Here is a 27,982-nt window from a genome sequence, read left to right as displayed (position 1 = left end):
TAAAGTAGCTTCATATTTCTATTTAACTAATTCAAGTCAAGCATACTTAGGCAAAGGAAGCTTGACTGCCGTAAGGACTTACAAGAGTAATCGGCCTCAGAACGTTCAGAATGATGTGCTATGAACATCTCTGTCTTCCTGAATTTTGTGTTTGTTCTTACATTTTAAAACTGCATTTTAGCAAATGTTCTGTTTTTGTGTTCTCTTAACAACTTACTAGATTTAGGTCAAATGAAAAAAACTGGCAAAGAGGTATACTTCACCAGAATTCTGAAATTTCTATATTAATCAGCTTTCGTTATTGAGCACTATTATACACAGCTGAATTTGACATGTTGTTGGGGGGGGGGGGTAAAATAATGATACTTTGTATTAGGAATAACTGCTACAGTAGCTAAAAAAATGGCTTTGGAAGCCTTTAGAAAATAAATACCTGTAAGGGTATATCTTCTATAGGTAATAATTTAATTCCATTCATTTCACAAATTTTGCTCAATTAAATCTACAATGTGCCGATTGTTAGGTTTGCAAAGATAAGATATTGTCTGTTTATTTTGTATTCTGACGTTTTCCAGTCTGTTTGCATGGGTAGAAATCTTGAGGGTCACCGCAGTCATGACTTTGATCCCAGATCACTGTGATAGAATTTCCAGTCTAGTATCCATTACTACCTCTGTGCTTTACAGAACCTTGTGAGGAAATCTCTGGTTTAGCTCCCTTTTCTGCAGTTTCACACACATTACCATTGGATTTGTGTCTGTTTTCGAGTCATAAAAAACCAGCAATAATTTTATGTTTGAACTTACCACTCTCTGTGCATATGTCAGAGATTTATTTATTTTTTTAAGATTGGTTTATTTGAAAGGTACAGTTAGAGGGGCTGGACTGGGTCAGGCCAGAGCCAAGAGCTTGGAGCTCCATCATAGGTCTCCTAAATAGGTAGGAGGAGCCCATGTACTTCAACCATCTTGTGCTGCTTTTTCCCAGGCACATTAGCAGGGAGCTGTATCAGAAGTGGAGCAGCCAGGACCTGAACTCTTGTGCATATGAGATGCTGGTATTATAGGCTGTGGCTTAACCACTGTGCTACAAAGCTGGCTGGAATTTCTAGTGAATCAGGGAAAGCATATATTCCTACACCCAGGAAAACCTCTGAATTAATGTTTTAGAGAATTTGGTGTATATATTAGGTTTTATCTTACTAAAATATTGAGCAATTTGAAAATTACATTTTTGTAAACGATATGTTTTTATAAACATTTATACTTATTCTGACTACGTAATTTGTAAACATTTTTGTTTCTTGTTTGACCTAAAATTAATGATGTTAAACACCAGAGATCTAATTTATTTTTAACGGCTATAGTTATCTTAAATAATTAGAAATGTGTAAAACTAGCAATGTGTCAAAACTAACATCTTGATGGATGGAAAGCAGATAAGTTATCAGATTTTGGATATATTTTAGATCTCTGTGTTATTAATAGAAGTGAGATGAGCTTTGTAGCATAAATTGTTTCATTTTTCCTTCATTAACCTTGTTTTGGTTATAGGAGATTAAAAAAATACAAAACACAACATATTACCATCTTAGTTTGAAATGATTCTCTGGGGCTTGTGCTGTGGCGTAGCAGGTTAAAGCCTCCACCTGCAGTGCCCACATCCCATTTGGATGCCAGTTTGAGTCCTGGCTGCTCTACTTCCAATCCAGCTCTCTGCTATGCCCTGGAAAAGCAGTAGAAGATGGCCCAAGTCTTGGGCTCCTGCACCCACATGGGAGACCTAGAAGAGGCTCCTGCTCCTGGCTTCGGATTGGCTCAGCTCTGGCCACTGAGGCCATCTGCGGAGTGAACCAGTATATAGAAGACCTCTTTCTCTCTCTGTCTCAGCCTCTATGTAACTCTGCCTTTAATAAATCTTTAAAAAAAAAAAAAAGAAATGATTTATGTTGAAATCTATCAAGATACACTCAGCTATTTAGGAAAGTTACTGTGTGTATGACTTGTATGTATATGTAAATTGTCTTAGGCAAAAAGTCAAAACTTCCTGTTCTGATTATTTTTCATTTTGTACTGCCATTTTTAAGGTATTAATAACTAATAAAAGTTTTTTGTTTTTTGTTTTTTTTTTTTAGTTTTTTTTTGACAGGCAGAGTGGACAGTGAGAGAGAGAGACAGAGAGAAAGGTCTTCCTTTTTGCTGTTGGTTCACCCTCCAATGGCCGCCACAGCTGGCGCGCTGTGGCCGGCGCACCATGCTGATCCGATGGCAGGAGCCAGGTGCTTCTCCTGGTCTCCCATGGGGTGCAGGGCCCAAGGACTTGGGCCATCCTCCACTGCACTCCCTGACCACAGCAGAGAGCTGGCCTGGAAGAGGGGCAACCGGGACAGGATCGGTGCCCCGACCGGGACTAGAACCCGGTGTGCCGGCGCCGCAAGGCGGAGGATTAGCCTAGTGAGCCACGGTGCCGGCCAAAAGTTTTACATAAATTCTACTCAGAAAGATGACATATAGCATGATTGACTTAGTTTATACCTAATTTTGTTTCATTTTCTAGGGGTCTACTGAGCCAAGCCAGGCTGTATGCCATTGCTGCTGAAAAAAAGAATGTTCTTCAAGAGGAGCCCACTTTGTCTTCCAAAAGGAATGCCAGTCGGTTTGATTGGGCACTCATGAGACTAGATAATTCTGTAAGAAGAACTGGCCGCATTCCAAAGATGCTTCTACAGAGAGTCTTTGATAGCACATGCCACTCAGGTATTTCAAAATTTTCTGTTCAAAAAATTCACTTTTTAAATACATACTTGTTTGAGGGTAAGCTTATTGCCGTGTATGTTGTTCTTTGGAATTTTGTTGTATTCTGTTGATCATCATGATTCTATGCTATAGTGATGATCCCTGTCTAAGTCATCAAGACAAAGTGTGGAGTAACTAAAACATTTTGCTTTGGTTGGTTGTTGTTGTTGTTGTTGTTTTAAGATATATTTATTTATTTGAAAGTCAGAATTACGAAGATAGAGATACCTTCTATCTGCTGGTTCATTGTTGCTCTGACTGCAACAGCCAGGGCTGGGCCAGGAGCCAGGGGCTTTTTCTGGATCTCCACAAGGAGGCAGGGGTCCAAGTACTTGGACCATTTTCTGCTGCTTTGGCAGGCACATCAGAAGTGGAGCAGCAGGGAATCATACTGGCACCTATATGGGATGCTGGCATCCCAGGCAGAGGCTTTACCTGTTGCCCCACAACGTGGACCCCTAGGTGTTTGTTTTAGAGTCATGTTTCAGTGGTAAATTGTCTTGTTTGTGTATGTCCTGGCTGCTCCTCTTCCAATCCAGCTCTCTGCTATGGCCTGGAAAAGCAGTAGAAGATGGCCCAGGTGCTTGGGCCCTTCACCTGCATGGGAGACCCAAAAGAATCTCTTGGTTCCTGGTTTGGGATCAGCCCAGCTACGGCCGTTGTTGCCATTTGAGAAATGAACCAGTGGATGGATGACCTCTCTCTCTCTGTCTCTCTCTCTCTCTGTCTTTAACTCTACCTCTCAAGTGAATAAATAAATAAATAAATAAAAATCTTTTTTAAGAATCTGATGATGAGGAATATAAAAGAAATATTAGTTATAACTATAGTTGTGTATATTGAATATTTTCTTTTATTTTTATTGAGAGAGACAGATAGAGCTCCCATCTTCACTCCTCAAATTTCCAAAATGGCCAGGACTGGGTCGGGAGTGAAGCCAGGACCCAGGAACCCAATCCAGGTTTCCTCTGTTGGTGGTAGGAATCCATCACCACTGCATTAGCAGAAAGCTGGAGTCAGGAGGTTTATCCAGTTTCCCAGCCATTGCTACAATCGCTTCTCGAACATTTTTGTTCCAAAGGGAAATCCTTGTCCTCGAGCATTGGCTCCCAAACTGTTGCCCTGAGTCCTTTCCAGCCCTGTGCAATTACTAGTATGTTTTCTGCCACTGTTTGTCTATTTTCGGTATTTCATGTAAGTTGAATTATATAATAAGGGGTTTATTTTAAAGTCAGCTTTTAGGGACATGTAGATAATGGTTATGAATATGGAAAGAAGGAAGTTTATATCTTATAACTGATTATAGATTTAAATTTGATGCTTATAAGCTTTGACTATACATTTTTGTATTCTTTTCATAAGATACTAAGAAACTGGCCGGCACCGTGGCTTAACAGGCTAATCCTTCACCTTGTGGCGCCGGCACACCAGGTTCTAGTCCCGGTTGGGGCGCCGGATTCTATCCCTGTTGCCCCTCTTCCAGGCCAGCTCTCTGCTATGGCCCAAGTCCTTGGGCCCTGCGCCCGCATGGGAGACCGGGAGAAGCTCCTGGCTCCTGGCTTCGGATCGGCACGATGCGCCGGCCGCAGCGGCCATTGGAGGGTGAACCAACGGCAAAAAGGAAGACCTTTCTCTCTGTCTCTCTCTCTCACTATCCACTCTGCCTGTCAAAAAAAAAAAAAAAAAAGATACTAAGAAACTTAGTCTGAATTGCAGCAAGTACTGCTTATAAGTTGGGTTCTTTATATTTTGTTTTCAGTACAACCATGCAGATTACATGGATTTCATAACCTTAGATTCCTTAAAAAAGCGGAAAAATGTTCAGTATTATTCTGCTTTTAATTGTTATTAACATTGTGAATTAGGATTTTTCTAATTTACAGATGCTATCGCTATTTGGTGGGCCAAAATTTTTTACTATTTATAGACTTCAGTTTAAGTTTTGATGTCTATCAAAATGAAACTGGTTTTGTATTCAACGTTGTCTGTTATCCTCTTTTCCATAGGTAGCCCAGGGAGTAATCAAGCCTTGCTTCTGCTGCGCAGCTGTGGTTCTCTCTTGCCTGAACTAACTCTCGCAGAGAGAACAGAATTTGCTCATAGGATATGGGGAAAGCTTCAGAAATTGGGTATGATTGTCTGAATATATGATATGTATAAAAGATGTTCTTTCTTTTTGTAAAAAAGTATTTATATAAATACTGTTAATTTTATGGGATGGCTACTTGTTTCATAATTTTTGGTAATATGATTTATTTGGTGAGTTACAGTGACATCTAGGGGAATTAAGAATAAAATAACTTTTAAAACAGTATAAGTATGGTAACTTGAAAAGAAAATCAGAAAAATGTTTGCTCTGTTAAAATTATAAATGAACAATTTGACCGAGTCATTCTGTTTGTTAGAAATCAGATACAAATATAGTCGTATATGCAAAAGAATATCTTCATTGTAGCTTATTTGTAATAGCAATATTCGAGTCAGCTCTAATGTCCTTCACTTAGGGGATTAGATATCTAATTTATGGAGCATCTATAATAGAATGGTAGTGGTTAGAAAGATGCTCATGGAGGGGAGGTGTTCTCCAAAGTATCAATAAAAATTGAAGTACTGGACAGTGGGTATAGTATGCTACCATTTTGTAGCAAAATATTTTTAAAATTCATGTACTTATAAAAATATTTCTTATAGAATGAAAACTACTGGATATAATTTTTACTCTACTTTTATATGTTTTCAATTTTGAGCCATATGAATATAGTACATACAAAAAAATAGTTACATAGAGTATTGATAAAATTTGATGTTCCTTCCTGATTTTTTAAAAATCTTAATTGAAAGATGTTCTTTAACATGTTAAAATCTAAAATCAACTGTCCCATGAATACAATGATCTATGATATGAAGCAGTGCTAGAAATTATTATCTTTTAGGTGATACAATTATAAAATCCCAGAAAAATTATAATTATAAAAATTAGCTGGACATAATGTTTCAGAATCCATCACTTTTCTAGTTAAAAAATAAAATAGAAGAATACAATTAAATATAGCCACAATATATAAAATTCCTAGGGTTATATCCTTCAAAAATATATAGGGCCTATAAGGAAAAAAACTGTAGACCCTACCTCATAGTTTTTAATCCATTCATAATTTATTTTGATGACAAGTTCATTTTTAAAATAAGTTTTAAAAAGTAGATACATATAAATTCACTAGAAAAGTAGAGATAAAAAAGTTACCCCAAATTAGAAGTTTTCATGTGCCATTAAGTCATGTAATTAAATACAGCTATGAAAAAATATTTGTGAGAAAAATTGCTTTTTAGTTTTTTGTTTTTAAGCAGTAGGCATGGTACCCAAATTTAATGAAAAGAATACACATGACACAGCAGGTCAGCATCTCAATAAAGAACTGAGAAACCACTCTGCATTCAGACTACTGTTTTTATAGATAGGGGTACAGCCAGGCAGTTCTCCTTCCCCTCCCCTACTCTGGGATGTTGTTGTGTGGAGGACTTCTTGGGGCATGGAATTAAGTTGTGAAATTCCTCCCAGGACTTTTTCAGCACAATATTAGATCTAATAGCTCTCTTGGCTATGGGCAGGAGTTATTGAACAAGGTTATTGAAAAAGGGTAAGACTTTTGGTATGTAAATGTTGTTATGCTTCTAAAGCTTGCTTCTACATTTCTTTCCTGAAATGTTCAGGCACACAAAAATTCTTTTTTTTGTTCCACAGCTCCTATTATACACATAGGTTATTGTCTACCTTACTGCCTAAAATTCCCCCCTCAAAAGAAAATAACCCATAATCTTATGGAGGCTAGAATGGGTGAAGGTCTTTCTTGTGTTTATTCTTCAAGCTGGTTTGTGGACATAGGGCTGATTATGGATGTTCTTCTCGTGCTGTCTGTCCTATGGTGTTTGGGGATAGCCTGGGAAAGATTGTCCTGCATGGTTCAGAGGGCTGGTCACATAGTCCACTGGGATAGGCTAGAAGCCCTGCTTCATGACCATCTGGAGCTGGATGGCCCTGCCAATTGTTATAGGAGACAGCTGCTCAGAGATCCTTGTCTGCGTGCAAGAAAAAAGTTTCAGATGTGAGACAGGAGCAGTAAGCATGCTAGCCAGGTTTAATGAAAAGAATACACCTGACAGACGAGGTGGACATCTCAGTGAAGATCTGAGAGCCAAAGATTTTATTCTAAAATGCAGAAGAGCCCTAACAATTCCATAGAAAGATAGTGTATTACACTCTGTTATAACTATATATGATTTTGACAGGGAGAGCTATATATTGACATGTTAAAGTTTTCAGGTGATACCTTTTTCCTGAACTGTAAAATGCCAAGCTCATTAACGTAGCTATAGAAATAATTTTTAAAGTTCTGCTGATAGAAAAGTGGGGCAAAAATTTCATGTGGACAAGTCCAAGACAACACGCAGAAGAGACAATGGCTGTCTAGTTATACTGTTAGCAGAAGAGTAAGCTTCAATCTAGGCAAGACTTTGACCCAAAATAATAGGAGTTTTGAACATGCCTTCAAGTTTAATAACAGAAGTATAAAATAAATGCCAGTGGATGATAATTTACAAAGTTACCACATGAAAGACTGAATAAGAATATAGTAGCAAAACACTGAAAAACAGTGGACAGCAGAGCCAAACTGTGAAAGATTGTTGGAGGTCTGTGGACATGGGGTAAAATACACTAGGTGATGATGCTATTTTAGCTTTTGTTTATTAAGGTAACAGGTTTTAGGGTTATATCCCCAAACTTTGAGTTTTTAATTTAAATTATAGATTTGGACTTTAAAATTCATACTACAAAATTCAGTTTTTAAAAACCTTATTTTAAAGAAATGACCCATGAAACTAGTGGGATATAATAAGTAAGTATAGGGATAAAAATTTTACTGAGACTTACAGAAACATTTTTGCTGTATATGGAATTACGTTATTCCAATGTAACAGAAAGCATGAAAACTGAAAGAGTTGTATTGAATGCTGATTTTAACTAAAATCTATAGGAAAAGCCAGTATAGGTGTTACTTACTTGGGTTTTGAACAATTTCCTCAGCTTCTCTAATAGAACAAGTGAACTCACCTTTCATAAGATTTTAGAATATTATTTCCTGCAACCCTGGAGCTGAGGCTAACTGTTATTAGCAGAGTTCAGCTTGAGTTAGGATTTGTTAAAAATGAATTTTCAGCAGAGAGCTGGACTGGAAGAGGAGCAACCGGGACAGAATCCGGCGTCCCAACCGGCACTAGAACCTGGGGTGCCGGCGCTGCAGGCAGAGGATTAGCCAAGTGAGCCGCTCCTTTTCCAGTCCAGCTCTCTGCTGTGGCCTGGGAAAGCAGTGGAGGATTGCCCAAGTGCTTGGGCCCTGCACTCACATGGGAGACCAGGAGGAAGCACCTGGCTCCTGGCTTCGGATTGGCACAGTTTGCCGGCCACGGTACACTGGCCGTAGCGGCCATTTGGGGGGTGAACCAACAGAAAGGAAGACCTTTTTCTCTGTCTCTCTCTCACTGTCTAACTCTGCTGTCAAAAAAAAAAAAAAAAAATGGATTTTCAGACATTGTTGAAAATTGCATGCCAGAGGTTCACTTGCACAGTGTTCCCCTTTAAGGCCCTGCATAAAGTTTTACAGTAGTTAACACATTGGATTCTCAAGGCTTATACCATCTAGGTTCCAATCCGTGGTCACTTACTGGTCACGTGACCTTGGACATGAGAAAGAATCCGTTTTCCTCATCTATAAGATGGGAGTAATAGCACCTGCCTCAGAGGTGTTGTGAAGAGACTTTATTTATTTTTTAAATTTATTTGACAGAGTTAGAGAGAGAGAGAGACAAAGGTCTTCCTTCTGTTGGTTCACCCCCCAAATGGCCACTATGGCCAGAGCTATGCCGATCTGAAGCCAGGAGCCAGGTGCTTCTTCCTGGTCTCCCACACAGGTGCAGGTGCCTAAGCGCTTGGGCCATCCTCCACTGCCTTCCCAGGCCACAGCAGAGAGCTGGACTGGAAGAGGAGCAGCCAGGACTAGAACCCGGTGCCCATATGGGATGCCGGCGCTGCAGGCAGAGCATTAGCCAAGTGAGCTACAGCACCAGCCCCGAGACTATTTTTACAGTAGTTAGCATTGATATACTAGGACAAATCTTTGGTGCCTGAAATTTCATAGTCTAACATTAGATATTGACCCTAGGACTGTGTGGCCACCAGCAATTAATTGAATATCGAAATTTAATTCATGAGAATTTTAATGAGCATGTTTGCACTTGATTAATAGGATAACCATGACGTTGTGAATAGGTGGATTTAGGCTGAGTGATAACCTTCCATTATAGTGGCTGTAGGTAGTGTGAATGCAGAAAGCAAGCAAAAGTCATAAGAAGACAGATAATTGATGATAGCAGATCAGAACTGATATTTAGCAACTGAAAACAGAATGAGTCTTTCAAAGAAGAAGGTTTAGAGTGGCCTGGTTAGTAAATAATCAAGTTGCCAACACAGCTCTACTGGTACAAAAGAACTTCAGGTGTAACCCATCCATCTGGCCAGTAATGAGTTTTGTATAGATAAGTCCTTAAGCCACTTTTACATGCAGGAGTATTGTCAACATTTTCTCACAGGAATAGAATATTATGCTTCATAAGTAAGAGACCTTTTGGTTTCTGAATACGTGGTGACTTGTAATTACAATAATTCAGTAATTACTGTCTTCCATGTTTCACTTGCTCTATCAGTGGGTGTAAGTGTTCCCATAGATGGGTGAAATGCTAAGGTGATAGATAATTTTTTGTTTGTTACATTTAGTTGTACATGATTTCAGTTTTGATAAAGATATGATTTTAAGTGCTTTTCTAAAACTTTGATTTAAATTTTATTTATAGGTACTGTGTATGATGTGAGTCACTACAATGCTTTACTTAAAGTCTATCTTCAAAATGAATATAAATTCTCACCAACTGATTTCCTGTCAAAAATGGAGGAAGCAAATATTCAACCAAATCGAGTAGGTGGTCCCTGTTAAGAATATTTATTGGTCAAATCCACTTTTTAAAAAATTTTAACTCAGAAAAATATGAAAAAAAAAAAAATAAATAACCAGCACATTTCATTGACAGGTAACATACCAGAGGTTGATTGCTGCTTATTGTAATGTTGGAGATATTGAAGGTGCCAGGTATGGCTCTCTAGAAATCTATGTTTAAGCAAACACATTTGTAAATTTTGTATACCCACAATATATCCACACCTTGATTTTAAAATTTCTTCTTCGTAAGGAAATTCTTTCACAAGTATTTCAGCCTTGCAAATTTGGTAATAAGACTCAGAAAAAATATAAATTGTTGTGTAAGAAGGAAAGATAAATAAAAACTGCTGTTTTAATTAAAACCTTGATTTATTAGAGCAGAAGTGAAAAATCACTGAGATATAAGCTTGGCCTTACTTTTTAAAAAAAGAAACATTTCTTAAGGGTATTTCATCAGCTCATTTACAAAGCTGAGAGTATTCTCCTTAAATCACATATTAGTATAAAGTTAATTGTGGGCTAAAGAAACTTATTACCACTTTGAGACTGAAGACTTGGGAGATAAGAGACAAATTGAAATGATTTTAACTTAATGAATCTTATTGAACTTTATGCTTTTTAAAGGTTAATTAGTAGAGTAGAGCCATCAGATTTTTAAAAATTACTTTGGATTTTTAACAAGAGTATTTAAAATCTATTGATACTCGGGGAGTGGGATTTCGTGGGAAACAGATCAGTTTTCACTTTGTAGTTTTTAAAGCAAGGATTTTATATTTCAAAATAAAATAAAGAACTCGGAGCCTAATTCTGTACATGTTGTGGGAAGTGTCTTTGATATATACTTCCAAAGAGTATTTTCATTTCTCTTTCTTTGCAGCAAGATTCTTGGATTTATGAAAACTAAGGATCTTCCTGTTACAGAAGCTGTGTTCAGTGCTCTTGTTACAGGACATGCAAGAGCTGGGTAATGTCCAACCTAATGTTTTGTTTCTTAAGCAAGGTTTAAATTTATAGAAAATTATTGTGGGAAATTGTTGTGTTTTTTTTAAGATTTATTTATTATTTGAAAGTGAGAGTTACAGAGAGAAAGGGAGAGACACAGAGAGAGAAAAAGAGAGAGAAAGATCATCCATCTGCTAGTTCACTCCCCTGATGGCTGCAATAGCCAGGGCTAGGCTAGCCCAAAGCCAGGAGCCAGGAGCGTCTTCCAGCTGGGTCTTCCACATGGGTAGCAGGGGCCCAAACACTTGGGCCATCCTCCACTGCCTTTCTCAGGCCATTAGCCTGGAGCTGGATTAGAAGTGGAGCAGCCAGGACTTGAACCAGTGCCTTTAGAGGATGCTGGTATCACAGGTGCTGACTTAATGACCTGCCCTGCAGCAAATTTTTAAAGCATGTATATATACACCTTCACAAATAAATCTGAAGTGTGTAAAGTAGAACATGATAGTATTTAAAAAATTTTTTTTAAGATTTTAATTTATTTGAAAGGCAGTTACGAATAGGGAGAGACGAGAGAGAGAACGAGAAAGAGAGATCCACTTGTTCACTCCCCAAATGGCCACAACAGCCGGAGCTGCCTCTGGGTCTCCCATGTGGGTGCAGGGGCCCAAGCACTTGGGCCATCCTCTGCTGCTTTCCCAGGCACATTAGCAGGAAGCTGCATCAGAAGTGGAGCAGCCGGGACTAGAACTAGCCATATGGAATGCTGGCACCACAGGCAGAGGCTTAGCCTACTACGCCACCGTGCTGGCTCCCACATGTTAGTATTTTCATAACTTGCTCTTTTTAAAATTTTTATATAATGTTAATGTTCCCACTTTATTATTATTTTTAAAGATTTATTTATTTATCTGAGAGGGAGAGTTACAGACAGAAAGAGGGAGAGACAATGAGAGAGGTCTTCCATCTGCTGGTTTACTACCCAGATGGCCACAACAGCTAGAGCTGAGCTTATCCTGAGCCAGGAGCTTCTTCCAAGTCTTCCATGGGGATGCAGGGGCCCAAGCAGTTGACTATTCTACTGCTTTTCTAAGCCATAAGCAGAGAGCTACATTGGAAGAGGAGCAGCCAGGACACGAACCAGCACCCATATGGGATGCTGGCACTGCAGGCAGAGGTTTAGCCCACTACACCACAGCGCCAACATCTATAACTTGCTCTGGAATTTGTTTCACAAAAGTTTTATTTGATATAATTGAATTTGAAATACTGGGCTTCATCCAAAGTAACCAAATTTGTCAAGTTTATTAACTGCTTTGGAAAATACTTTTATTTTTCAAGTGTTACTTAGTGTTATTCTGTCCTTCTGAGTCATATTTAATGTAGTAGACATGGGTACAATATTTTTTATTGCCATTTTATTTTTTTTTTATTTTTTAATTTATTTGACAGGTAGAGTTATAGACAGTGAGAGGGAGAGACAGAAAGGTCTTCCTTCCGTAGGTTCACTCCTCAAATGGCCACTACTGCCGGCGCTGGGCTGATCTGAAGCCAGGAACCAGGTGCTTCTTCCTGGTCTCCCATGTGGGTGCTGGGGCCCAAGCACGTGGGCCATCCTCTACTGCCCTCCTGGGCCACAACAGAGAGCTGGACTGGAAGAGGAGCAGCCGGGACTAGAACCTGGCGCCCATATGGGATGCCGGTGGCGCAGGTGGAGGATTAACCAAGTGAGCCATGGCGCCGGCGGGGTACAATATTTACTCTCTGTAATTATTATATAATTTAGGGCTTTAGGAAAGTTACTGTAAAAATTTCACATGTTTTTCATGTTTAGTATTTCAGAGACATATAACCAGTTTAATATGTATTTAGCCTTTTTATATGATTCCAAATGGTAATTTAAAGTTATTGATTTTAGTAACCATAAATAATATCTTTCAGATCAAATAATTATATTACATTTGACCATAGCATAGTAATACTTTACTCTGTAATAAATTAACTTACAGAGATATGGAGAATGCAGAAAATATTCTCACAGTGATGAAAGAGGCCGGCATTGAGCCTGGCCCAGACACATACCTAGCATTATTGAATGCATACGCCGAGAAGGGTGACATTGACCGTGTTAAGCAGGTATGACCTATAAGAAATAAATGAATGTACTTCAAAATCATTTGTATAAGCTTGTTTTATGTTTTATATGAAGCAGAAAAGTGTCATTTATACATGCTTTTAAAGATGTCTCCTTGTAGAAAATATAATTTGAAGGAGAATTCTTGCATTTTGGTACATCATACTAGTTTGAAATAGAATGTTTCCTTTTTTAGAAAAGAAGTCCTAAACTTTTTCAGAGATATCTGTTCCTAATTTTTTGAATCTTCATATTTCAATTCTTAATACTTATGTTAAAAATATAGCTTCCTAACTTGTTTTTCCACTTTCTGGGAACTGTCTGCAGACCCTGGAGAAGGTGGAAAAATCTGATCTTTACCTGATGGACCGTGACTTACTGCAGATTATCTTTAGCTTCAGTAAAGCTGGATATCCTCAGTATGTCTCAGAAATTTTGGAAAAGATTACATATGAAAGAAGATATATTCCAGGTAGTTTTCTAATTTTTATAAAAATCTAAAGTGCTTTTCTTACATGATAGAAAGGGCGTTTTCTAACAACAGGAGGTTGTGATAGGTAAACATAGGATTCTTTACAAAAGACGAACAAGGTAAGAAATGTCTTTTATGGATACGTGGGGATGTTTTGATAGGGAAGTGTTTTAGTGTTACTTAGGCAGACATCCTTTTGGTGTTTGCAGTCCTTAATTTTGTCTTTAGCATTGATTGCAGTGTAAAAATATTGTTCAATTTAGTAACAAAAGATGTCTGTTTTCTTCCCAGATGCAATGAACCTCATTTTGCTTTTAGTCACTGAAAAATTGGAAGATACTGCATTGCAAATTTTATTAGCATGTCCTATATCAAAGGAAGACAACCTGACTGACTTTGGCAGTTTCTTCTTAAAACACTGTGTGACTGTGGATACGGTATTCTTTTCATTTAATTTTGCAGACTTTGTAATTGGCAATGAAATATGATTCTTTAAAACAGTGCAAGAAATTTTGCAAGATGAAGCCATTTGTAAACATTGTAAAAATCTTGATTTTTGGGGGCAGAAAGAGGATAAAGTGTTCAAACTTTTCATCCGTAAAGTGGTAGCATATCTGTAGAAGGTCAGCTAGGAGGCAATTTGCCAGTGTGGCTAACATGGTGATTCTTTTCTCCCCAGCCTGTGGACAAGCTGATAGACTACTGCAAGAAGCTAAAGGAAGCACAGATGCACTCATCTCCTTTGCAGTTCACGCTCCATTGTGCTTTAGTAGCCAACAAAACTGGTACTGTCTCCTTACAGTTAACAGCCATGGCAACAAGATTCGCTGAGGGTGCTTGGTGATATGTTAAGGTGTCTCTTTCAGATTTGGCAAAAGCTCTAATGAAGGCTTTGAAGGAAGAAGGTTTTCCTGTGCGAACTCACTATTTCTGGCCATTGCTAGTTGGAAATCAGAAGAAGAAAAATGTTCAAGGTTAGATTTTTGTCTTTTACCAATTTATAATAGTTTAGAAAGCCAGTGTAATAATTGGTACACACATCTAACTGGGTTCATTGGGAAAATGTACTTATTCCTGAGTATTATATCTTGTGAGAAAATAAAATGGTTTTAAATCTTTAAAGTGTTGCATTTTTAAAATTTATTTTTAATGTTTCTGTACAGATTTATTTATTTAAGAGGTAGAGTTACAGAGATAGGCAGAGACAAAGAGAAAAGTCTACCATGCTCTAGTTTATTCCCCAAATGGCTACAATGGCCAGAGCTGTGCCAATCAGGATCCAGGAGCCTCTTCTGGGTCACCTATGTGGGTGCAGGGGCCTAAGGACTTGGGCCATCTTCTACTGCTTTCCCAGGCCATAGCAGAGAGCTGGATTGGAAGAGGAGCAGCCAGGATATGAACAGGCACCCATATGGGATGCTGACACCACAGACAGAGCTTTGCCTACTGTGCTATGGTGCTGGCTCCCAATATTAAAGATTTATTTTATTTATCTAAAAGGGAGAGACAGAAAGAGTGGGGTCTTTCATCCACTGGTTCACTCCCCAAATGACCCCAACAGCTGGACCTGGACCAGGTAAAGGCAGGAGCCAGGAGTTTCTTCCAGGTCTCACGTGGCTGTGGGAGTCCGAGCACTTGGGCATCTGCTGCTGCTTTCCCAGGAGCATTGGCAGGGAACTATCAGAAGTAGAACAGCTGAAGCTCGAACCAACACCCATGTGAGATGCTGGTGCTTCACGTGGGGACCTAACCCGCTATGCTGCAAGAGTGGCCTCAAGTATTACATGTTTTACAAAAATGAAAGTGGATTTTTTAATCTTACTTAATTCACCTCTCATTTTGATATTCAAACTTTTGAGAGTAGTTTTAAGCAGTTTGCTGTTTTTAATTTCTTAAGAAATCTTCTCTTTAGTACTTGATTTTACATAAAGTTTTTGGAATTAGTTTGCCTAGCCTTAATAAAGTTGTAGATGATCAGGCTCATGGAAACAAAAAAGGGTGTGAGTGTTTCCTTTGTGGACTAGTGCATTTCTTTTTAACGGAGTTTAATAGGAAAAGCAGAAAAACTTTTATTGCAAAGTGAGGGCTCCTGACCTGACAGCCTGCTGATTGAAGGACAAAAACGTTCAGTCTTTCAGGTTCTTAAGTTGTTTAAGCACTTACCATACTTTTCCCTGTACACATGGGATGTCTATAGGATATGAATAAGAATTGAACAAATATTAAATTTTAGAGTACAGTATCTAATTCTTTGGTTTGCATTATTGGTAATTCAGAAAAAATAGTTTCATAAAAAAGATGCTTTTAACAGAAGTACTTCCCCCTTGGGGAAACAAAAAATGGTCTTTTTCATTTTACCTCACAGTATAATGTGCTTTGGAATGAGATGCAGAGTTGTTAGTATGACATTGGGTGACAAACAAAAGGCACAAACAACAAAAAGTGCTTTTAGCAGACTTTCATATTGCAATTTTATTTTAAATACATAGTCGTCTTATGGTTTAAAGGAAATAGTGAAACAAGTATTCCCTAATTGTTTCGGCTATAAAAGTCTCTAAATCCTTTTTAGAAAAATCTTTGTGAAAACAATATGCTAGTTGATTAACTCTTTGTATATCCTCCATTTCTGAAAGCTCCAAGAGATAACCCTTAACCCAATGTTTTTGAACCACTGAAAATTTGTTACTCCCTCAAACCCTTGCAGCTTGTTAGTATTGTCCCAAAACAGTTTTGGTACTCTGGTGAAACGTTTATCATGTAAATTTCTTTTCCCAACCTTACTACTGTATCTAGACTTGAATTGGTTGCCATATTTTTGCTACTTAGTAAATATGAAAGAATTTAGCTAATTTCTTTCTTTCTGTAGTTATACTAATTGAATAGTAACAAGTGGGCTTTGTCTTGAATGATCTTTGCTGGAATCTGAAAGTTTAGATTTTGGAGTTGCCTTGTTGAAAGCTCATGTTACATTAAGGAGAATAGTGAGAGCATTCATGAAATTCAGTTAATGACCTTAAGTTCCATATGTAGCTGTCAATAGTGCTGGGATTTGAATGGAAAATTATCTTTTTATGCCATAATACCTTTTGTAAATAATTACACTGTATTTATTTTTAAAAAAATTCTTAGGTACCATTTAGAAATTTACATTAAGGATGTTTTTAAAAAGAAGCACCGCCGGCCGCAGTGGCCATTGGAGGGTGAACCAACGGTAAAGGAGGACCTTTCTCTCTGTTTCTCTCACTGTCAACTCTGCCTGTCAAAAAAAAAAAAAAAAGAAGCACCAATTTCTTAATGAAGATTTTACTTAGAAAGATGCAAAGACTTACACTTTACTGAAAAATGTAACTTGAGAGTACAAGACATTGTCATTTGTTTTACTATTTTTAAAAACTATGATTTTTGGGGCCAGCATTGTGGCTTAGCCGCCTGTGGCACCAGCATCACATAGGCGTGCTAGTTTGAGTCTCAGTGGTTCCACTTTTGATTCATCTCCCTGCTAATGTGCCTGGGAAAGCAATAGAAGATGGCCCAATTGTTTGGGCCCCTGCACCCACATGGGAGACCTGGAAGCAGCTCCTGGTTCTTGCATTCGGCCTGGCCCAGCCCTAGCTGTTATGGCCATTTGAAGAGTGAACCAGTGTTTCAAAGATTCTCCCTACCCCACCCCCTCCTCTCCTCCCTTCCCAACTCCCTCCTCATCCCCCCACCCTCTGTAATTCTGGTTAAAACCCTGGCCTAAAGTGCTGGCATTCCATATGGGTGCCAGTTCTAGTCCTGGCTGCTCCTCTTCCAATACAGCTCTCTGCTGTGGCCTGGGAAAGCAGTAGAAGATGGCCCAAGTCCTTGGGCCCCTTTCTGTGGGAGACCTGAAGGAAGCCCCTGGCTCCTGTCTTGGAATCGGCGCAGCTCTGACCGTTTGCAGCCATTTGGGGAGTGAACCAGTAAATGGAAGACCTTTCTCTTTGTCTCCTCTCTCACTGTCTATGACTCTACCTCTCAAATAAATAAAATCTTAAAAAACAAAAGTGGAGCAGCCAGGACTCCAATCAGTGCTCATATGGGATGCTGGCATCACAGGCGGCTTAACTTGCTGTGCCACAAGGCCAGCTGCTTCTTCTATTACTTCTAACAGTTCACATATGACTATTTCAAAATAAAGAACAAGTTTATTCTGTAAGAAGTTTAAACAAACTGTTACATGAAAAAAGATTGTAGAATATACTACATACTATCTTTCAAAACTTCCTGCAAAGAAAGTCCGTTTTTTTTTAATAGACTTCTTTGCTCTCTTTTTTTTGAAAAGATTTATTTATTTATTTATTTATATTTATTTTATTTGAAAGACAGTTAGAGAGAGAGAGAGGTAGAGATGCTGGCACCACAGGCAGAGGATTAACCTACTGTGCCACAGCACTATTCCCTGCTCTGCTTCTGATCCAACTCCCTGCTAATACTCCTAGGAACATAGTGGAGGATATTCCAAGTACTCGGGCCCCTGCCACCTACATGGGAGACCTGGTTGGATTTCCAGGCTCCTGGCTTAGGCCTGCCCCAGCTTTGGCCGATGAAGCCATTTGGTGTATGAACCAGCTGATGGAAGTTCTTTCTCTTTGTCTCTCCCTCTCACTCTGTAACTCTGCTTTTCAAATAAAATTGAGTAGATCTTTAAAAAAAGAAGTAATAGAAGAAAATCATGGCTGCAGTGTTGAAAGATGTAAAGGAATGTTTCATAAAAAATAAGTAAAGGACATCAAAGAAAGATAGTTGGAGGTCAGATAAAACTGAGCCAAGAATTTTCAACACCAGGGTGATCAAATTTCCATTGAAATGTTCTGCCTACAAGTTTAGCTGTCACTAGCCTCTAAGAAATATTTCTTCAATGCTCATCTTACTGGTATTTCTTTCTGTGGTACAAGTAGAAAAGTCATCTCATGGAATAACATATTTTTAGCAAGTTAGTTTAAATGAAAAAACCTATAGTGATTATGGGTACTGATAAGAAGTAACTGACTATTATATAAAGATTTAGTCTGTATGAAGAAGGCACTTTCCTCCTTTGCTGGTAGTGAGTTTCTCACAGATTTGTCTCTAAATAAACCTGTTCTTGCTGTTGAGGACGAAAAAATTTTTTTGAAAAGGAAAAATATATAAGGAAAGCAGCCAATTGGGAGAAGTAGTTGAATATAGGAAACTTACTTTTGAGAAAGAAATTGCGTCCTGATGAAGTGAGTACACTAAATAGAGTATAAAAATCAAAGCCAAGAGTCGTAATCATGAAAGTTCTTCAGGTAATTAATATCTTTCCCAATAATTTCAACTACTTTAGTCCTTTTTTTTTAAGATTTATTTATTTTTTTGAAAAGTGAAGTTAGAGAGAGGGAGATAGAGATTGATCTTCCATCCACTGGTTCACTTCCCAAATGGTGTAGTGGCTGGGGCTGGGCTAGGCTGGGCCGAAGCTAAGAGCCAGGTACAACTTCAAGCTCTCCCATGTGGGTGCAGGGACCCAAGCACCTGGCCCATCTTCTGGGTTAGTGTATGCACATTAGCAGGGAGCTGGATCAGAAGTGGAGCAGCTAGGACTCAGACTGGTACCCATTTGGGATGCTGGCACTATAGGTGGTGGCTTAACCTTCTATGCAACAACGCCAGTCCCTTGGATTTTCTTTTTAAAAATTTTTATTTGTTTTCATTGTATTTGAAAGGCAGAGAGAGAAAGAGAGAGAACGAGCTTCTGTCTGCTGGTTAGCTCCCTAAATGTCTGCAACAGCCAGGGTAAGCAAGGCCAAAGCTAGGGTCCCTGAACTCTGAGTCTCCCATATGGGTGGCAGGGCCCAAGGGCATGAGCTTTCATAAGCTGCTTCCCCGGCACATACCGTAACAGGAAGCTGGATCAGAAGTGGAAGAGCTGAGACTTGAACCAGGCACTCAGATATGGCATCTCGGAGTGGCAAGCACTGATTTAATAACTGCTGTGCCAAAGGTGTTCAGTCTCCTCCCCTGCAGGTCAAAAATGCCAGCAACAGAGATCATCTGAGTGAGAATGAAATATCTGAGGCGTAGACGATGGGGTCAAGTTTTGCGAGTAGAAATAAGAATCTTTTTTTTTTTTTTTTTTTTTTTTGACAGGCAGAGTGGATAGTGAGAGAGACAGAGAGAAAGGTCTTCCTTTTTGCTGTTGGTTCACCCTCCAATGGCCGCTGCGGCCGGCACATCTCGCTGATCCAAAGCCAGGAGCCAGGTGCTTCTCCTGGTCTCCCATGCGGGTGCCATGGCGCCAGCCCTAAAAAGCAATTTAGTTATATCCTCCTATCAAGTGCTTAGTAATTTTTGCATATGCAGAAGAGGACTATATGATTTGCCATCTTTTTTTTTTTTTTTAAAGATTTATTTATTTATTTGAATGGCAGCGTTACAGAGGCAGAGGGAATGAGAGGTCTTCCATCCGCTGGTTTACTCCAAATGGCCACAATGACTGGAGCTGGGCCGATCCAAAGCCAGGAGCTAGGGCTTCTTCCAGGTTTCCCACTTGGGTTCAGGGGCCCATGGACTTGGGCCATCTTCTGCTACTTTCCCAGGCAGAGAGCTTGGTTGGAAGAGGAGTAGCTGGGACACAAACCGGTGCCCGTATGGGATGCTGGCACTGCAGGCAGGGGCTTTCCCCCTACCCCACAGCACTGGCCCCACCATCTTTTATATTAAGTGTAATTATTAATGCTGATTCCTGGTGAATTTTAAAGGAATAGTTCTAAATTTTGCTTATAGGTTTTTTTTTTTTATACTATGTGAATTAACTCTACTTGCACGTTCTCCTAAATTTAAGTAGGCACAGGCTTTTGTGGGATGATCTTTCTTTATAAGTAAATTTCACCTTTGTTTTTGAAATTCTTATTTACTTATTCTATTGACATAGGCAGACAGAGAGCTCATGTCTTCTGGTTCATTTCCCAAATGCTTGTGACAAGCTAGGACCTTGGGACTCAATCCAGGTCTCCCATGTGGGTGGCAGGGATCCAACTTGTTGAGCCATCACCTGCTCCCAGGGTGCACCTAGTAGGAAGCTGGAATTCAGAGTAGAGCAGGGACTCAAATCCAGGTACTCTGACATGCGATGTAGACATCTTAACAGTTAGGCAAGACACCTGCCCCCTTTGTTTTCCATCTTGAAAAAATATATCTAAACCTCTAAGATACTGAATATATTATTTATTTATCCCTGCCCCAGGTTTACTGACATAAATGACAAATAAATGTATTTAAGATCTACAGTATAACATTTGGAGATATATATTATGAAATGATTACCACAGTCAAGCTAACTAGCATGTCCATAGTCTTACTTATTTTTTTTCCCAATAGTAAGAATACTTGAGATCTATCCTGAGCAAATTTCAAGTATACCTTAGTATTAACTATACTCACTGTGTTGTGCATGAAGTCTAGAGAACTTATTATAAATGAAAATTTATATTCTTCAGCCAAAATCTCTCACCCTTTCACCCTCTTTGCCCTGTCTCCCCTCCCCAGTTCCTGGTAACCAGCATTCTACTGCCAGTTACAGGGAGTACTTTTTTTTAGATTCCACATGTAAATGAGATCATGGAGTATTTGTCTTTATGTCTGGCATATTACACTTGGCATAATGTCCTCAAGGTTTGTCTATATTGTCGGAAATGACTAGAGTTCCATATAGCTGAACATTTTTTCCTTTTTATATATATTTAGGCACCACATTTTTCTTTCTTTGCATCTGTTGACAGTGTTTTTCCACATCTAGGCTACTGTGAACAATGGTGCATGAAAATCAGTGTGCAGATACTGTTTTGCCTTTTCATTTTGTTGATAGGTTCCTATGATGTGCAGAAAACTTTAGCTTGATGTGGTCCTACTTGTTTTGTTTTGTTTTTTGTTTTTGTTTTTTTTTTCCTGTGCTTTTATTTCATATCTAAAACTAAGACCACAGTTTTCTTCTAGAAGTTTTAAGGTTTCAGGTTTTAGTCTTTAATCCACTTGGAGTTGATTTTTATACCTGATGTAAAGATAAGTAACCAGTGTCATTCTTTTGCTGGTGAATTTCTGGTTTTTTTTTTTTTTTTTTTTTTTTTTTTTTTTTTTTTTTCTGTTTTTTCCAGTGTCATTTATTGAAGAGTCCATTATTTCTTCATTTGTATTCCTGATGCCTTTGTAAAAATTGTCTATATGTATGAGAGTTTATTTTTGAGTTCATCATTATGGTTTATGTGTCTACTTTTATGCCAATACTGTTTAATATTTAATGAAATACTCTGATCCATAATCTGAATTTTACCTGGAAGAAACATGCAGATACTTGGAATACTTAGATTTGCCTGGGTCTTTCTGTACTCAGTGGGACTTTACAACCAATTATTTATACTAGAGCATATTACATAGCAAGTTTATAGAAATACAGTTTTTCTGTATAGGTGATACCGTAAATCAAAAATACTTTTAGGGGAGGCTTTTTTCTTTTGTTTTAAGATTTTAGTTATTTATTTGAGAGGCAGAGTTAAACACGGAGAGAAAGAAAGGTCTACCATCTGCTGGTTCACTCCCCCAGATGGCTGCAGTGGCCAGAGATGGGCTGATCTGAAGCCCAGGAGTCGAGACCTTTTGCTGGGTCTCCCACATGAGTGCAGAGTGATTCAGAGGCCCAAGTGCCTGGGCCATCTTCCACTGCTTTCCCAAGCCATAGCAGAGAGCTAGATTAGAAGAGGAGTAGCTGGGACACGAACCAGTGACCATATGGGATGCTGGGGCCACAGGCAGAGGCTTAACCAACTGTGCCACAGCCCTGGCCCCGTAGGGGAAGTTTTAATGTAAAGTAATGAAGGTGAAGATGTAAGTTTTAATAGGAAAACAAAGGGCCACTATTGTGTCATAGCAGGTAAAGCCACTGCCTGTGATGCTGGCATCTCATCTGTGTGCCAGTTTGAGCCCAGCTCCCTGCTGATGCCTGGGAAAAGCAGTGGAGGATGGCCCAAGTGTTTCAGCCCTGCTACCCATGTGGGAGATACTGATTAAGCTCCTGGCTCCCAGGTTCAGGTTGGGTCAGGCCTGGCTATTGAGGCCATCTGGGAAGTGAACCAGTGAATGGAAGATTGATGTCTCTCTCTTTGACTCTCCATCTCTTCCTGTAACTCTAACTTCAAGCTAATAACTACGTTTAAAGAAAAAATGAGGGAAAACAAGTATATCCTATCTTTTTATTAAATGGTAGCCTTTGTCAAGTTAATTAAACCTGTACAGTTTGATAGGTTCTAATATAAAGAATTCAGTTTGTGCTGTTTATTAACTATAGCTTTGCAAACATGAAATGATGTTTTATTAAGATTGATTTTATTATCTGGAAGGGATAGTGACAGAGAGAGAAGGAGATCTTCCATTCAGTGGTTCACCCCCCAAATGGCTGCTAACAGCCAGAGCTGGGCCAGGCTGAAGCCAGGACTTGGGAACTCCATCTGGGTCTCCTACATGAGTGCAGATGCCCAAGTGTTTGGACCCATCTTCTGCTTTCCCAGGCACATTAGCAGGAACCTGGCTCAGAAACAGGGCAACTGGGATTCAAACTGGCAATCAGAATGGGTTGCAGGTATCAGCAGTGATGGCTTTACCCTCTGTATCACAACCCCCTTTGCAGCCTCTTTAAAAAAATTAAATTTTATAGTTCACATGCTTTTTTTGTTTGCATTTTCTTTTAGACAAACAAAATATTGAGTAATTTTCCTACATTTTGATTTTCTGAAAATAACTGAATTGAACCTTCTGGTCTTTTGTCAGTTTACTCCCTAGTCTTCATTTCTTTACTTCTGAATTTTATCTTATAGGTATAATTGAAGTCCTCAAAGGAATGCATGAAATGGGAGTAGTTCCTGATCAGGAGACTTACGTCAATTATGTGTTCCCATCCTTTGATAATGTACAGTCAGTACGTACTGTTTTGCAGGTGAGTAGAGGTATGGTTTAACTTCATAATTAAAGAGAGTATCATTCCTCCCTAATGGTCAGTGGTCACACACAAGAAAGCCAGTGAGCTGATGACTGCAGGTGCTCAACTGTGTATGCAATTTTTTTTTCAAATTTCTTAATTACCTACTTTGAAAGTCAGAAAAACAGATTTTTCCATCTACTGCTGCTTCACTCCTTAAATGCCTGCACAGCCAGGGCTGGGCGTGGCCATAACCAGGAACCCAAAACTGAATCTGGGTCTCCCACAGGGGTGGCAGGAACTCAAGTACTTGAATCATCACCTGCTGCCTCTCAGGGTGCACGTTAGCGAAAGGAGTAATCGGGAGCAGAGCTGAGGCTGGAATCCAAACATTCAGATATGAGATGCGGGGGTTTCAGGTGGCATCTTAACTGCTGGGCCGAATGCCTGTTTCTATATACAGTTTTCTAAAGCTTGGTAAAAAGTATTCATTAGCGTAACATTTATAGTGATTTAACTTAAAAGGTAAAGCATTTTTCTTATGTTGAAAAGGCAAGTTGACCATACCAGAAAAAATTAAAACAATATTCACTCTTCAATCCCACGGTAAAATGCAACTAGCAGTCTTCATTTTTTGAACATTATTCTGAATTCTCTTTTAAAAAATAATCTTTTGGGCCGGCGCCGCGGCTCACTAGGCTAATCCTCTGCCTTGCGGCGCCAGCACACCGGGTTCTAGTCCCAGTCGGGGCACCGAATTCTGTCCCGGTTGCCCCTCTTCCAGGCCAGCTCTCTGCTGTGGCCAGGGAGTGCAGTGGAGGATGGCCCAAGTGCTTGGGCCCTGCACCCCATGGGAGACCAGGAGAAGCACCTGGCTCCTGCCATCGGATCAGCGCGGTGCGCTGGCCGCAGCACGCCTACCGCGGCGGCCATTGGAGGGTGAACCAACGGCAAAAGGAAGACCTTTCTCTCTGTCTCTCTTTCTCACTGTCCACTCTGCCTGTCAAAAAAAAAATTTAATAATAATAATAATAATCTTTTGTGTGACCACAGAATGTTATTTTCCTGCCAAATAGTTCTTGTTCCCTCCAGAATAGTCAAAGTGTTGTGAAGGGGCACATGAAGACATTGTCCTGGACAACACATTGGGTCAACAAGGGTCACATTACCATTTTCTACACAAAGCACTGTACAGTTAGGAACAACAGGACAGAGCACCAAATGCAGAATAAGAGATCGGTTCCCTATGCAGTTATTCATATGATATGTTGATTTTTCTAATAATATTAGAGTGTTCCTTCCTGTCCATGAAGTAATTACATAATTATAATCCTCTTAAAGTTAGGGTTAATTTTTTGATTGTCTTTACCTCTCCTTCTAAGTTATTAGGAGAGTAATTTGAGCCTGTATTATACATGTTTTACTTTTTTTTTTTAATTAGTAGAGTTTCTTTTCTTTTTTTTTAAGATACATTTTATTTATTTGAAAGAGTTACAAAGAGAGATAGAGCCAAAGAGAGAAAGAGAAAGGTCTTCCATTCTGCTGGTTCACTCCCCAGATAAATGCAGTGGCCAGAGCTAAGCTGATCCAAAGCCAGGAGCCAGGAGCTTCTTCTGGGTCTCCCTCTTGGTTGCAGGGCCCATGGATTTGGGCCATCTTCTACTGCATTCCCAGGCCATAGCAGAGAGCTGGATGGGAAGTGGAGCGTCCGGGACACAAACCGGTGCCCATTTGGGATGTTGGCGCTGCAGACCAGGGCTTTAACCCACTGCACCACAGCGCCGACCCCTGTTATTATTTTAAAACTCCACTTTAGGGAGTTTTAGGAGCTACACTGTGGTGTAGCAGGTAAAGCTGCTGCCTGCAGTGCCAGCATCCCAAATGTGTGCCAGTTCGAGACCCTGCTGCTCCACTTCCAATCCAGCTCTCTGCTGTGGCCTGGAAAAGCAATAGAAGATGGCCCATGTCCTTGGGCCCCTGCATCAGTATGGGAAGACTAAGAGGAAGCTCCTGGCTCTTGGCTTCAGATTGGCACAGCTCCGGCTATTGTGGCCAGTTGGAGAGTGAACCCACGGATGGAAGATCCCTTCTGTCTCTCTGCCTCTCCTTCTCTCTCTGTGTAACTCTGACTTTTAAATAAATAAATCTTAAAAAAAATCTCTACCACATTCTCTTATTTTTCTAAATGTTTTCTTTCTATACAGGAATATAGCCCAAAATTGCAGTATGTTGTACTAACTTTGCTATCTCACTGGTGACTTATTTTAGGGAGAAACAGATCTAGTTTGGATACTTACCCTAAATTTGATTTTATTCATTCTCATCTCAACTACTCTTCACCTCTGTTTCCGGAATTTCAGTACTATGTATTGTTGGCTTGGAAATTACTACTCTGTTTCATGGTTTGCCTTTTTATCTTTGGCTGTTCCTCAAGAAATGCAGTTTTTATTAGTTTTTGAAAATTATGTAATATATTCATTGATTAATTTGAAAACACAAGTCAGTGATAAGACTTCACAACTCATCCACAGTTCCTTGAGATAATCATTATTGCTTAATGTATATTCATTCAGGTGTATGTATCTGAGAAATCTCTTTTACGAAAAAGTGGATTACATTATTCTATTACCCAACAACTTAGGTTTTTTCATTTGATGTCTTTCCATAGCAGTAATTCTATAAATTGTCTTTGATGCTTGAACCCAGTTTTGTTGCATAGATATACCATAGTTTATTTACTTACTTATTTTTTAAAAGATTTATTTATTTATTATTTGAAAGGCAGAGTTACAGAGAAGCAGAGGCAGAGAGAAAGAGAGAGAGGGGTCTCCATCTGCTTGCTGGTTCACTCCGCAAATGGCCGCAACGGCCAGAGCTGGGCCGATGCAGAGTTGGGAGCCAGGAGCTTCTTCTGCTTCTCCCTCATGGGTACAGGGGTCCAAGCACTTAGGCCATCTTCCACTGCTTTTCCAGGCCATAGCAGAGAGCTGGATCATAAGTGCAGCAGCCAGGACTTGAACCAGCAGCCATATGGGATGCTGGCACTGCAGGTAGCAGCTTTACCTGCTATGCCACAATGCCATCCCCATCTATAGTTTATTTTTTTGTTGCTTATTGCTGTTTATCTGGGTGGTGTTTATATTGTGCTGTTATAAAATATGTTAGAATTAAGTTTTGGGGGGCCGGCGCTTTGGCACAGCCAGTTAACGCCCTGGACTGCAGTGCTGGCATCCCATATGGACGCTGGTTCTGGTCCTGCCTGCTCCACTTCTGATCCAGCTCTCTGCTATAGCCTGGGAAAGCAGTAGATGGCCCAATTCCTTCGGCTTCTGCACCCACTTGGGAGACCGGAAGAAGCTTCTGGCTCCTGACTTCAGATCAGCACAGCTCTGGCCATTGCGGCCAATAGGGGAGTGAACCAGCGGATAGAAGACCTACCTCTTCTCTCCTCTCTCTGTGTAACTCTGACTTTCAAATAAATAAATAAATCTTTTTAAAAAATTAAATTTTGGTTCATGTGAAATTATTTTCAAACAAATCATATTGGTACAAGTGAGGGCACTTGGAATTAAGTAAAATTAACTTTGATCCTAAGCTCAATTCATGCCCCCAGAGTATCATTTCAGCTTGATGCATTGAAGGTTTTTTTTTTTAAGATTTATTTATTTTATTTAAAAGACAGAGTTCCAGAGAGAGGCAGAGGCAGAGAGAGAGGTCTTTCATCTCTTTCACTCTCCAAATGGCAATAATGCTGGAACTGTGCCAATCTGATGCCAGGAGTCAGAAGCATCCTCCAGGTCTCCCACTTATGTCAGGGGCCCAAGGACCTAGGCCATCCTCTTCTGCTTTCCCAGGAACGTCAGCAGAGAGCTGAATTATAAGTGGACCAGCTAGGACTCGAACTGGTGGCCAGTACTGCAGGCAGTGGCTTTACCCACTATGCCACAGCACCAGCCCCTGAAGTTTTGTTTTCTTCTGAATGTGATAATTGTTTTAGTAGTCTTTAGTAGGAAACCCTTCTAGAAATAGAGCACTCTAAAAGTAAAATATTATCTATATTTGGCAATAAGCATTTAATTTGTAGTGTTGGAATTCCTTTCAAAGCTTTGTCAAAATTCAGTTATTTAGTGTATGTATTGTTCTAGAAGATAATCTTCTTAAATGATAGATTATGAGAGAATATGGTAATAAAAAGCAACAAAAAAAAAACAGGAGATTTGAATGTTACATCAAACTATTGTTAGCTGAGACATGTTATCATTGATACATGCTTTAATCCCTAGGAAAATGGATGTCTACCTGAAAGTGATACGTTTTCTCAAGCTGAAGTGAGACATGAAGCACTAAATGGGAACCTAGCCTTTATTTTGTCATTTTGTAAGTATGCAACATTAGCAGTAACTTGCCAGATATCAATTTTAGTAACTATTGAGGGCTTGTGGAGTAGTGATACAAGGAAATCTTTTGTTTTGTTAAAGCCAGAGTGGGTAAGACAGTTTGTGAGCTGAACTCATGGATAATTGGGAATTTTTAAAACATAGTGTTACAGTGGAGATAAAATGGGAACCCTCCTTATTTCCTGCAACCCCCAAACACACAAGGCTCGGGTCCTATTTATAATTTATTTGCTGATTATGTGAC

General features: G+C 39.4%; 1 protein-coding gene across 1 annotated transcript in view; it reads left to right on the top strand.

The window, feature by feature from the left end:
* The window catches only part of LRPPRC (leucine rich pentatricopeptide repeat containing), a 110,037-nt gene that overhangs the window by 10,871 nt on the left and 71,184 nt on the right, over positions 1-27,982 (top strand). The window contains exons 2-13 of the mRNA XM_062209360.1: positions 2,557-2,756; positions 4,802-4,924; positions 9,702-9,823; positions 9,936-9,994; positions 10,722-10,808; positions 12,796-12,922; positions 13,248-13,392; positions 13,684-13,829; positions 14,072-14,177; positions 14,259-14,366; positions 23,241-23,359; positions 27,625-27,718. Of these exons, the coding sequence (XP_062065344.1) occupies positions 2,557-2,756; positions 4,802-4,924; positions 9,702-9,823; positions 9,936-9,994; positions 10,722-10,808; positions 12,796-12,922; positions 13,248-13,392; positions 13,684-13,829; positions 14,072-14,177; positions 14,259-14,366; positions 23,241-23,359; positions 27,625-27,718 (1,436 nt within the window). The remainder of the gene's footprint in view (positions 1-2,556; positions 2,757-4,801; positions 4,925-9,701; positions 9,824-9,935; positions 9,995-10,721; positions 10,809-12,795; positions 12,923-13,247; positions 13,393-13,683; positions 13,830-14,071; positions 14,178-14,258; positions 14,367-23,240; positions 23,360-27,624; positions 27,719-27,982) is intronic.

This window comes from Lepus europaeus, chromosome 13, assembly GCF_033115175.1.
Source record: "Lepus europaeus isolate LE1 chromosome 13, mLepTim1.pri, whole genome shotgun sequence".
Taxonomy (NCBI): domain Eukaryota; kingdom Metazoa; phylum Chordata; class Mammalia; order Lagomorpha; family Leporidae; genus Lepus; species Lepus europaeus.
This window is presented reverse-complemented; position numbering and strand designations above follow the sequence as displayed.